Raw genomic sequence first — 13,370 nt, 5'->3', positions numbered from 1 at the left:
ACACTGCACTGATTAGGGGGACATGTCCCTCAGTGCTGTCACAGCCCTCCTGGCTCGCCTCCCTCACTTGGTCCCATGCTCTGTCTGCTCATCCCTCCCGTGACTATCACTTCTTATTCCTATTGACTACATCCATACCTGCCTTTTCAGCACTAACTGCTGCTGCAGGAAGCAATCCTGCTCACACTACCTCTCTGTCACTCAGCAAATCATTTTGGGATAAACCTGCAGTTGGGCTTATCCCAAGGCCTGGCGTGAAATGCTTTAACCCACAGTCCCTTTGTAAAATACTTACTGGAATGTCATTACTTTGGCTTGGCATCTCATAATCATACAATCATGGAATGGTTTTGGTTGGAAGAGACCTTTAAAGGTCATCTAGTCCAACCTGTTAGTCTTTTCCCTTGGTCTCCAATTTATGTTGTGGTTTTGACATGGAGCTGTCAACTGGGAAGAAGCTTTTGAATATCCATCTCTCTTTCAGCCACCCTCCTTTTGCTCACATACGAAGGTCTGGACCATTTGAGCTGCCCTACCTCCACACACACAGTGTCTGAGGGGTATATATAGTATTTTTTTCCTCTGAGAGTTACAGCTTACTCCAGTTCTTACACCTACATACCTATTATGGCCCTGGAAACAGTAGTTGTAAATCTCTTGGACTTCTTTCTTACTATAAACTATATCCAAATAGTTTATACGAGCCTGTGCAAGCTGTCAGAAAGAGTATGTGCAATATCCCGAACACAGAGCAGACCGGTGGCAGAGGCCAGCAGTGATTGGGACTAATGGGAGCAAGTCTGCAGGAAAGCTACAGTGGAAGAGAATGTAGGGTGGGAACTGAGCCTTGTGTGGGGAAGGGTGGGAGCTGCTTTTTCAGAGCAGGGACACCACATTCGCTTCAGTGCCGCGCTGCAGCTCTCATAGTGCTTATTCCATTGCTGTGTTTCACTGGGCACTGTAAACGGTAGTGATAGGATTGCTCTAGGGTTTTGTACAGAAGGCTCTCTGGTCTCAGTTGTATTTATGACTTGCATTATAGTAGAGGTAAGATTTGCAAAGAGACAAGTCAAATCACCACTCAAGTCCCAGTGTGTGCAGCTGGAAGATGCTGCATGGCAGGGTGTGATTCTGCCTGCTGATCCTTGGCAGCCCTCTGGGTGCATGAGCAGAGCCCTTGCCCCTGAGGTTCAGAGGTGCAGCTCAGTAAAGAATTGGCTGTTTGGGGGTTCCAAATTAATGTATAGTGAAGGGAGAGCAGGGGAAAGACCAGAAATGACAGGGGTGGAACTCCCCAGTCCTGGATTTTTTTACATTGACATTGTACGTAGAAAGAGCTTTCAAACTAGGACTCCTTGGAGGGAGGTCAAAATAGATTTATGAGATAAAGTTAAGGGGGGGAAGGCAAGAAATAGTATAGTTGAGTGTGTTTCATAAGGAAGCAGATAGCCCCCATAACTGCTCATTTTGAAACTGCCCCAAAGCTTCTCCATTTTACAGTGATTAAGAAGCAGAAGCCTGCAGGGATTTGAGATATACAAAGCATGAAAACTGGGTGTCAGCCTTTGTTTCCCTGGGGGCAGACCACCAAGGGACAAGCTCAAATCCCTTGTAAGGTGGCTCCCAGGAATTCCCTTTGGACAGATCTCACATGGTGGCAAATTATTCCTCCCCTCTCCCCCCTCCCCTACCATTTTCCCAAACCATTTTATCCTCGAGGGGGAAGGGAGGGTCCAACGGACCCTTTGCACCCTCTCCCCAGGAAGATGAATGATGCCTGGCTCCTGCTCACAAGTGGATGCATTTGCTGATGAACTGATACCTGGCAAAAATTGGTGTTGTATAGAAAAAATCCCCAGCACCTGCTAGCAAAACAAAGTTATTCATAACGTGCGGCCGGGTGGCTAAATCTTCACTTCCTAGGGACAGCCTGAATTACACTTGCTACATGCTGAGCGGCCTTTCTCCCGTGTGAAATTATATGCAGGCAGCAGGAGGATTTGCAGCTCTGAGGAAGGTTAGGATTTATAGTGCTGTCTCTTGCAAGGGCTTACTCTGCAGAAATGGTCATTTTGTCTTCATCTTCTCTTTTTGGGATAAACACATCATGATATAATCATATATATGGAAAAGTGTATCTTTGTGCTCATCAGGGAGCAGGTAGCCCCATGAATATATCCTCTGTTGTAAATCTGTTGGTGTCAGTCAAGTTTTTCCCCCCTACTGCCTAGAGTTGAATACACATTTTTAATTCATTTCTGTATGGTACAAATTCTAAATTCTTATTCTATATCCTGTTTTCTTCTCCTGGTCAGTAAATTATTAGCCTTTCCTAGATGGGTAAATTATTGTGGAGTGCAACTCAAGGAAAATTTCTGAGTGAAGAAAGGGCCATTTAAATGTACTTTTTCCCCTGTTCTCATTTGGCAACATGCTGGTGATAGTGCCTGTGTAATGAGGGGACAGTATAAAATCCACGGTTACCTCTAATCTGTACTAGAGGTTTGCTGGTAGAATGATGCCTTGGTCTTTAAACTTCTAGATTGATATCTTCCATGCACCTTCAATATGAATTTTCAGGAGTTCGGAAGAGTTTTCCATGGTTCTGTACTATGGAAGAGACTCCTTCCAAGAGAGGGCACTGACATACACGGGCTGTCACCTCCTTGTTGCACTATTGACAACGGATTGTGAAAAGCATCATTTCCTATCACTGATGCAGCTTAACATAAGCCTTAAATAGGTAACAGTTACAAACTAGTCAATATGCTTTGTAAGCATCATTGCACCCTTTTTGCAGGTCCTCACAGCCCCATCGTGCAGAAGCTTTTGTGTAGGCAGATTGCTGCTGTTGGTAGAAAATAGTACTGAGAACAGAGGCTCCATTCAGGTGCATGGATTTGCCTGTGTAACAAATGTGTAGGTTTGGTATTTTGATGATTAGAGTATAAGAATAGATAGGCTACTGCCAATGTTGACATCTGAGTGAAAGGAAGAAGTTACCTGTAAGATTGAGGTCACTTACAACAAAATCAAGAGCTTCTGACTCCACTACATATTATTTAGGCTTAATATGCATGTGAAGTTAATGTTCTTCTACCTCCTTTTCAAATATATCTTTTTGCTGTAGAGCTACTTATTTGATAGAACTTAAATAGCTAACTTTTGAAAAAAATTGTGACAACTTTCCAGAGAAAAGAGTAATAACTCCAATTTGCAGTATTTTTCCATGCCATGAGGTTACCACTCCTGTTCTGTGTGAGGAGGCACCCCCCTTTTCCCAGCTTCCCCAAGAGAAATACCAGTCAAGGTAAAAATCTTTACAGTCAAGGTTTCTTGACCCTCGTTTCCCACATATACATTCCCATTTTCATATACAGGTCCATAAATGCCTTGACTCTCGGAAATTTGTCATCTGAAATTGAGAAACTGTTTTTTTTCCTCCCAGCCCAGAGAGGCCTATAGATAAGAGCTCCTTGTGGTGTAGATGGAAGTTAAAGCACAGATTGGTTTCTTCTCTCTTCTCTTTCATAGGACCTGTAGAAAATCTTAAATAGTTCTATTGTATTAGCTAGTCACACTGCCTAAGTTAGTCTACATGATGGTCAACTGGAAAAATCTTTATCTTCTTGGATGTTATTCAGTTTGGAGGGTAAATAGGGAGGGAGGAGAAGGCTCTTTTCTTTTCCTAATTGTGGCCTCCTAAAAGCTTATTCCTTCTGCTTGCTGAAGAAATGTATCTGCTGTATTCCTTATATTCTATAAAAGTCCTTTTGGCTCTTGTTTACACAAGAGGCATATGCATTGTTTTCTTTTTCAAGTATGGTATGGAGATCTTTGGAATTAGAAGAATTAGCCTAGGGAGGGGGAATCAAACAAAGGATCACACGGCACTAGTTTCATATCTGCACATTAAATTAGAGCCACAATTTTGGTGTGCAGGAATCCTGGCAGTTCCTGGGCCTTGAGTCTTCCTTCTCAGCCTGGTGGGGTGTTATGTTTGGATGCATCCCAGACTGGAGGTTGCCAGAACCAAGATAAGAAAAAGGAATTACACTTATAAATCTCTCAGTTCCTCTAAGGAGTACCAGCCACTTACAGGGCCCTGCAGCTATTCTGCAGGGTTTGGGTCATGTAGTTAATCTTTGTTCAAGGATTGAAGGAAAGTGACAGAGTGGAGATCTGAATGTGAAATTTTAGAGTTCTCCATGATGTTCAAGTTTATTTTAAAATAGAGTATTAAAAATCAATACACCCCATTCGATTCCTTCATTTCTTCCTTCACACTTCAAGGCCAGAGTATGTAATGTAAACTAGAGTAGAAAGATGCTGGAGTCCTATGTTGTGGTATCTTGTCACATCCTTGGGTAGTTACAGGGAGTCTTTTTTTCTTTTAATCTCTGCTTTTGTTAGAATTGCTTCTTTTTTTTCTTCGGACTAACCATGTTGAGCAGTAGCAGGGGACTATTTTTTTTTTAGTAGCTCCTGCCCAAGCCTTTCAAAATCAAGAAAAGTAATCACAACCTTTCTCTTCACTTGAAACCATAACATTTTTTTGACAAGAAGTGCTGTTAAAAAAATGCTTCTTAATTTACAGTGGGTTGCTTTGTGCTTTGTTTCTGTAACCTATCGCGTTACATTTCCTGTGCCTTGAGTATGTATGTATTATGAGCTCTTAAAAACAAATATGCCAGAAGAAAGGAATTCAGTAAATGAAGAAAACATTCTTGGGTAGCCCAAGTGGTAGTTTAATAGCTCATCCATTGGGACTTTCAAATAATACAATGATGATGGCCATACAAATATATGGATAACTTCAATGAGGAGCTTGTTACAACTCTGCATACCACATCTGAAATGAAATCAAACTCTTAAAGTGCTGCCTGATATGAAGGCCAAACTTTTCCAGTGCCAACCCTGAAATTACACCTAAAAATACACAAACTGTGTGTTTGTGTATACATATGTATCCATAACTAAAACATGCATTCACGAACATACACACACACACACATGTTGTTTCTGGGTGGAAGTTAGTGTTTCAGGGCTGATCCTGATTGCGCTGAACCACTAAAACTGTCTAGACTATTGACATGACTAGATTTGCAGCAGTGTATTTGAGATTAGCTCTTAGCCCTGGCTTTCTCTAAAAATAGATAAATGGAATAGGAACATAAGGATGTCATGTTATATTGTCTGGGATATCCACAACTTCTTCATTAGGTTCACCTAATCACATGGCTTTGTAAATATCTGCTTTGATAGAGAGCACAGAGAATATATGGCAGTATGTAACCTTGGGTATGGCTAACCCGAAAGTAAAGTTTTAAATCATTTTTGCTTGTAGCAAAATTTCTTGGGAAAACTGAGTACGGTGGACGTGGAAACATGATGTTGATGGCCATGAAGCTGCCCGATGTTGAGGGTATGTAGTGATAGGACAACAGGTAATTAATGGCTTTAAATTTTAGATTAGGTATAAGGAAGTAATCCTTCACTATGGGAGTGGTGAGGCACTGGCACAGGTTGCCCAGAGAAGTCGAGGGTGCCCCATCCCTGGCAGTGTTCATGTCCAGGTTGGATGGGGCTTTGAGCAGCCTGGTCTAGTGGAAGGTGTCCCTGGCCATGGCGGGGGCGGGGGGATGGAACTAGATGATCTTTAAGGTCCCTTCCAACCCAAACCATTCTATGATTCTATGAATGATGAAGAGAAACCAGCTTAGACTGAACTATGGTGTGGACAGGAGAAACTAGACCGAGTGAGACATAAACAGGATAATACAATTAATTTCATTACTCCAAAGAGACCTTTTTCTGGGAAGCTGCTGAGCTGCTTTGAAATAAAGTCTGGGTGCTTATATGAAATGTAACATCAGTCTCCATCATAAGCCAACAAAAATTCACTTTCTCATAGCAGTGGGGAGACGCTCGTATGCGGTATAGATGGAGGATGCTGAAGTGCTTTTTATGAAAGGCAGCAATACAGTGATTGTACTGTTGAGTATTTTAATAATGCCACATCACAGAAGAGGCGCAGCCCTTTATTTTGTTATAAGTTGAGTCTCTGTTATTAGAATTTCTCATTCCCTTTGGCTGGCTTTTACTCAGCAGTATACTGTATATTGGTTGTATTTTATACTTGAGAGCATAGTCTCCCATGCTAGGCTGAAGCAGCAGCTTTTAGTGGCAATAGTCAAGTGATCACATAAAGCCCCACAAAAATAAGGGACTTTGATATTGACACACTGGTGGATTAAGTTGATGAATATTTGCTGTGCTGAAAAATGAGGTGCCAGTGCTCTGATCTTTTAGCCGAGTGAAATGGCAACAACAATAAAAAATCTTTCCTAGCTGAAGTAGAAAAATTCCATCCTGGATCTCCTGTGGATCAACATGAGCATGGGGAGAGCGAGAGCACAGGGAGACCTGATGTCTTACATACACAAAGCATATTGGAGAATCGTGCGTATTTAACATATAAACTCTATAGGATGAAATGTTAATCATAGGACTTGCTTGATGTGCGCACAACAGTTGAGTGGGCATATTCAGAAAACGAACTGCTGCATGTAGTTCTGTGGGCATTTGCCTGTCACTGGGGAATACAGGTCCAGGAGATGATACAATCTTACATTTGTGTTTTCTTTTTAAACAGTTTCCCCTTTTTTTTTTTTTGTTGGTATAATAGAACAGAAAATAAGAAAGAAACAAAGTGCAGGGGAGGCTTGCGTGTTAAGTGTATTGAAAGATGAGTGCCTTGACGAACACTTGGGAGAACTGATCAAATTGATTAATGTGTTAAGCAATGGGATATAGACTGTGGGATCAGGAAGTTAAGTGTTTTGTGTGGACGTTGTAACATCAGTGCGATAAATTGATTGTCGCTAGTACTTAAAACTGCAATAGTCATTCAGTTATATTGCAAGTGATAACCAACAGGAATTCATATTCCAAAACTTGCATGCAATTTATAAATCTCCTAGGGGATGTTGAAATCATGTTGGAAATTTAAATTAACCCCTGTCATTATTGACAACTTTTCCTATCCTATTCCACTCTGTATTCTAGCTTGGAGAAAACTGCGTTTTCAAGCAGCTTTTAAATGACAGTGAGAACAATGTATGTGTGCAGTGGGTCTTTCAGTAATTGCCTTTTAAAATTGATTTTTATGATTTTCATAAGTAGCAGTGCACGTACTCTGTAACAAAGAAGCTTATTCACACTGCCTCACTGCAAGCACCTGCCTGGTTTCCCCAGGCTCCTTTCCTCTTCTTTCAGTGGGAAGCAATAAGCAGGACCTTGCTCCCAACTTCAGTCGCATCCTCCAGCAAACTTCAGCCAGTGCCTCCACTTACCCTATCTCCATTTAAACTCCCAATTTAGACCACTGAGGCAAGGCACTGGGGCTGTTCCACAACAGGGCTGTATGGAGGAACTCCAGATCTTCCCCAAATGGCTGCTTATTATTTGCATTTGAATACTTAAACTTATAATGAGCCTTTTGAAATCAATGGAAAAGCTCTCACTGCTTTGAGGTGGCTGGAGTGAAGCAGACTGAATTGAGACAGAGTGATGGCAGTGGAGCCATGTGGCTCGTTTGTAGCCAAATTCTACTTGGGGTTGCCGAAGTAAAATGTGGTGTAAGTTGGAATTTACTCCATCTGAGCAAGGATGTGTTTATGCTCGTGCTGGTTGGGGTGGCCCGCTGACAGCCTGAAAAGAAGTAGGTTGGAGGCTTTCTTATGTTAGGATAGCAGTAGTACCCAGTGAATGGAGCATTTATTGGACATACAGGAATAAATACTCATCTGTGACCTTATTTAGGTTATGTTTCCCAGTGTACTTGGTGGAAAGTGGTGACCGTAATTACAGATGCATTGTGGTACATATGCAAGGGTAGAGTTAAGTCCTAAGGGCTCTCTCAGCTGTGTTGTTTCATAACCTGAATCTTTATCTGGGAGCTTTATCAAGCAGTTTTATTTTTTTCATTGTATATTGCCTGTTCTCAGTATCTGGGAGTGTGTATGTATATGTGTACACAATTGCATTTAATTAGATATAATTCTTCATTAATTTTGATTTTTCTAAAGGTACCTGTACTTAAAATAACGGCTAGGTAGTGACTTTTATGTATAACTTGTTCTTGGTGGCTCAGATTTCGTCAACCATGGGATCTTTCTGAACTGTCCGTAAAAAAACTGCTAACATTTGACTATCACAGTGCTACATTTATAATGGAAATACTGTCTCCTTTCCAAATATTGGGACTGAAAAGGAGTTTTCCAATATACTCTAAAGACAAACAAGTTTAGGCTTAGTTGGAGCTGCTGGTAAATAAAAAACATGATTTCTTTATGTGGTTCATCCTCTTATATAAACTTTTTCAAATGTGTGTGTCTGATTTTAATTATTTTTTTTTACTGTGATTATTATTCTGGACTGTGTGCATGTGTGTATAAATGTGGTGGTAGGGTCTCATAGGGGATTTTAAGTTTAAAAAGTGTATATACTTACCTATATGTAGTTATGTATATGCACCTGGGCACACTGGGGGCTCATGCCCGGCCGGCTGCCGACCAGCCCCCCCAGGCCCTTCCCCGCCGGGCAGTTCCCAGCCCCCTGCCCCCAGCCCGCAGCGCTGTGGGGGGCTGGTGTGACCCACGGGCAGGGCCCGACACTCAGCCCTGTTGGGCCTCATACAACTGGCCTCGGCCCCTCGGCCCGGCCTGCCCAGACCCCCTGCAGAGCCCCCTGCCCCCCAGCAGGTCACACTGCCCCCAGCTCGTGTCATCTGCAAACCCACTGGGGGTGCGCTCCAGCCCCTCGTCCAGATTGTTCATGAACGTATTAAACAAGAGTGGCCCCAATCCTGAGCCCTGGGAACAGTGCTTGTGACCAGCCACCAGCTGGCTCCATTCACCACCACTCATTGGGCTCAGCCATCCAGCCGGCTTTTTACCCAGCAAATAAGTACACTTGTCCAAGACACAAGAAGGCCAGCAGCATCCTGGCTTGTATCTGAAATACTGCAGCCAGCAGGACTAGTGAAGAGATTGTCCCCCTGTACTGGGCACTGGTGAGGCCGCACCTCGAATCCTGTGTTCAGTCTTGGGCCCCTCACTGCAAGAGGGACACTGAGGTGCTGGAGCGTGTCCAGAGATGGGCAACGGAGCTGGGGAAGGGGCTGGAGCACAAGTGGGAATTGCAGTTGTTCAGCCTGGGGAAAAGAAGACTCTGGAGTGACCTTATTGTTCTCTACAACTACCTGGAAGGGGGCTGTAGGCAGGTGGGGGTCTGCCTCTTCTCCCAGATAACTAGCAACAGGACAAGAGGAAACAGCCTCAAGTTGCACCAGGGGAGGTTTAGTTTGGAGATTAGGAAAAATGTCTTCACTGAAAAGGTGGTCAAGTATTGGAACAGGCTGCCCAGGGAGGTGGTGGAATCACCATCCCTGGAGGCGTTTAAGAAACACACGGACGTGGTGCTTAGCCACATGGTTTAGTGGTGGCCTTGGCAGTTCTGGGTGGATGGTTGGACTCAGTGATCTTAAAGGTCTTTTCCAACCTTAATGATCCTATGATTCCATAATTCTATGACTCTGTGCACATGCATACATATTACACACACATGTAAAAATGTAATCCATAACTGGTGCATGCGTGTGTGTGTATAGTGTTCTGTCTTTCTGTTTTGTTAAATATGTAGTGACTAGTTGTTACATTTATTTTTAATTAAAAACTTAATAAGCAACTTTGACATGTACTTCACAGTACAGTTTTTATCTCTTGATCAACTATTTCCTGTTTTCTCTCTCTGTTACAGGGTGAAAGAATGATGTGATGGAGATGAATATGGGCCGCTGGTCAGGCTCACGGCCACCTCCATCATGCCTTGCCATTCTGATTGTCAAGCTCCTGGCCTCCATTTGCCCGGTAGTTCATGGGACTGCCCCTCTTGGCTTTCACTTTACACATTCCACTTACAATGCTACGGTGTACGAGAATTCTGCAGCCAGGACCTATGTCAACAGTCAAATGAGGATGGGCATCACGTTGGCTGACCTTTCATGGGATATCAAGTACAGGATAGTGTCTGGTGATGATGAAGGCTTTTTTAAAGCAGAGGAAGTCATCATTGCTGACTTTTGCTTCCTAAGAATAAGGACTAAAGGTGGGAATTCTGCTATATTGAACAGAGAAATCCAGGACAACTATTTATTAATGGTGAAAGGGTCTGTTAGAGGAGAGGACTTGGAAGCGTGGACAAAAGTGAACATCCAGGTTTTGGATATGAATGACTTAAGACCTTTATTTTCACCAACCACATACTCTGTCACAATAGCGGAAAGCACTCCTTTAAGGACTAGCATTGCACAGGTGACCGCAACAGATGCGGATATTGGGTCCAATGGTGAATTTTATTATTACTTCAAAAACAAAGTTGATCTCTTCTCAGTTCATCCTACAAGTGGTGTTATCTCGTTAAGTGGCCGGTTAAACTATGATGAGAAAAACAGATACGATCTTGAGATTTTGGCTGTGGACCGTGGGATGAAGCTTTATGGAAACAATGGCGTAAGCAGCACTGCGAAGCTTTATGTTCACATTGAACGTATAAATGAACATGCCCCAACGATAAATGTAGTAACCCATATTCCCTTCCCATCAGACAAGGAGCCTACCTATGCAGTTGTTAACATTGATGACCTAGATGAAGGAGCCAATGGAGAAATAGAATCTGTTTCTATTGTGGCTGGAGATCCTCTGGAACAGTTCTTTCTGACTAAAGAAGGTAAATGGATGAATGAGTACAAAATCAAAGAAAGAAAGCCTATTGACTGGGACAGTTTCCCATATGGTTATAACCTGACCCTCCAAGCGAAGGACAGAGGATCTCCTCAGAAATTTTCTGCGGTCAAATTGGTCCACATTGCTAGTCCCAAGAAAGAAAGTATCCCTGTGAAGTTTGAAAAGGAAGCATATGATTTTTTGATCAGTGAATTTTCACCTCCAGGTGTGGTGGTTGCAGTAGTTAAGCTGATGCCTGAGCCACAGGGTGTGGAATATAGAATATCTCCAAGTGAAGAAGCTGAGTATTTTAAGATCAATCCCAACACAGGCCTTATTACTACTGCTCGTCCTTTGAAAATCATTGAGAAGGACCTCTATGAATTACAAGTATATACGAACAAAGGTGGTGATTTAAAAGTACAGGTTACTGTCAGGTTAGAAGATGCCAACGATCACACTCCCGAGTTCCAGCAGCATTCCTACAGCTCGTTTGTCAATGAAAGTGTTCCTGTGGGGTCTAGTGTTTTGACAGTTTCAGCAGTTGATAAAGACAGGGGAGAAAATGGATACATAACGTACAGCATTGCCAGTCTGAACTCACTACCATTTACAATAAACCAGTTTACAGGTGTCATCAGCACATCTGAAGAACTGGATTTCGAGTCGTCACCAGAAAGCTACAGGTTCATTGTGAGAGCTTCTGACTGGGGTTCTCCCTACCGCCATGAAAGTGAGGTGAACGTCACCATATACATAGGCAATGTCAATGATAACAAACCCCTCTTTGAAAAAGTGGCATGTCAGGGAGTGATTTCTTCTGATTTCCCTGTTGGTGGTCACATCACTGCTGTTTCTGCAATAGACATAGATGAGTTAGAGCTTGTGAAATACAAAATAATCTCCGGAAATGAACTTGGAATTTTTTATTTAAACCCTGACTCTGGTGTCTTGCAACTTAAAAAATCTCTAATTAATTCTGGCATAAAGAACAGCAATTTCGGCCTTAAGATAACAGCAACTGATGGAGAGAACTTTGCTGATGCTATGTTTGTTAATATTTCGGTAGTTCATGGGAAAGTGTCTTCAAAGACCTTTAGCTGTAGAGAAACTAGAGTCGCTCAGAAGTTAGCAGAAAAATTACTCAAAAAGGCAAAAGCAAATGTGAAGCTGAATTTGGAAGATGGTTTTCTTGATTTTTATTCAGTGAACAGGCAGGCACCTCATTTTGACAAATCCTTCCCTACTGATGTAAAGGTTTCAGAGGATCTGCCAGTTGGTGCCACCATCCTGAGGATAAAAGCATATGATGCAGACTCAGGCTTTAATGGAAGAGTACTTTATACAATTTCTGATGGTAATGTAGATAGCTGTTTCAACATTGACATGGAGACAGGGGTACTTAATGTTCTTATGCCCTTGGACCGTGAGAAAACAGAGCTCTATCTCCTTAATATTACAATTTATGATTTAGGTAATCCACAAAAATCTGCATGGAGACTGTTGACTGTTACAGTGGAGGATGCAAATGATAACAAGCCTGTATTTTTACAGGACAGTTACTCAGTTAATATTTTAGAAAGTACAAGTCTGGGTACAGAGATTATCCAGGTAGAAGCCAGAGATAAAGACCTAGGATCTAATGGTGAAGTGACTTACTCGGTACTGACAGACACCCAGCAATTTGCTATCAACAGTTCCACGGGAATGGTGTATGTGGCTGATCAACTAGATCGGGAATCAAAAGCAAACTACACACTCAAGATAGAGGCTAGGGACAATGCAGAGAGTGGCCATCAGCAGTTTTCTGTTGTGCCTCTGAAGGTTTTTTTGGATGATGTCAATGATTGCTCTCCATCCTTTATACCATCCAGCTACAACGTGAAGGTCCTTGAGGACCTGCCAGTTGGCACTGTTATAGCTTGGTTGGAAACTCATGATCCAGATCTCGGCTTGGGAGGCCAAGTCCGTTACTCACTGGTGAACGATTACAATGGGCGGTTTGAAATAGACAAAGCAAGTGGTGCCATCCGCTTGAACAAAGAGCTCGATTATGAGAAGCAACAGTTCTATAACCTGACTGTGCGTGCAAAGGACAAGGGGCGCCCGGTTTCTCTCTCTTCTGTTTCTTTTGTGGAAGTTGAAGTGGTGGATGTAAATGAAAATCTCTATACCCCCTATTTTCCTGACTTTGCCGTCATTGGATCTGTAAAGGAAAACTCCCGCATTGGTACAAGTGTTTTGCAAGTTGTTGCTCGAGACGAGGACTCTGGAAGGGATGGAGAGATCCAGTATTCCATCAGGGATGGCAGCGGCCTGGGGAGATTCAGCATAGATGAAGAAACTGGTGAGTTTTGTTTCTAATTTCCCTTTCCCTTCGTAGAGGTTTTTGCAAAAGCAAAGCTGAGGCACAATTATTTTCTATCCTTAACAAGAAGTTCAGTTCTTAACAGGCAAGATAAAATTATAAATAAGGATTTTCCAGACACAGCAATGACATGATTTAATTACCTGGTTACATTCATCACTCTGTGGTCGTGAAATAAAACACATTCCCTTTCAGCAGCTATGTGATGACTCCAT

The 13,370-nt window shown here is 42.5% G+C and overlaps 1 protein-coding gene across 1 annotated transcript in view; it reads left to right on the top strand.

Annotated features, from left to right (window-relative positions):
* Nucleotides 1–13,370, top strand: part of FAT3 (FAT atypical cadherin 3) — a 419,039-nt gene that overhangs the window by 83,549 nt on the left and 322,120 nt on the right. The window contains 1 exon segment of the mRNA XM_055802271.1: nt 9,823–13,134. Coding sequence (XP_055658246.1) covers nt 9,840–13,134 — 3,295 coding nt within the window. The 5' untranslated portion in view covers nt 9,823–9,839.

This window comes from Falco peregrinus, chromosome 4, assembly GCF_023634155.1.
Source record: "Falco peregrinus isolate bFalPer1 chromosome 4, bFalPer1.pri, whole genome shotgun sequence".
In the NCBI taxonomy this organism is placed as follows: domain Eukaryota; kingdom Metazoa; phylum Chordata; class Aves; order Falconiformes; family Falconidae; genus Falco; species Falco peregrinus.
This window is presented reverse-complemented; position numbering and strand designations above follow the sequence as displayed.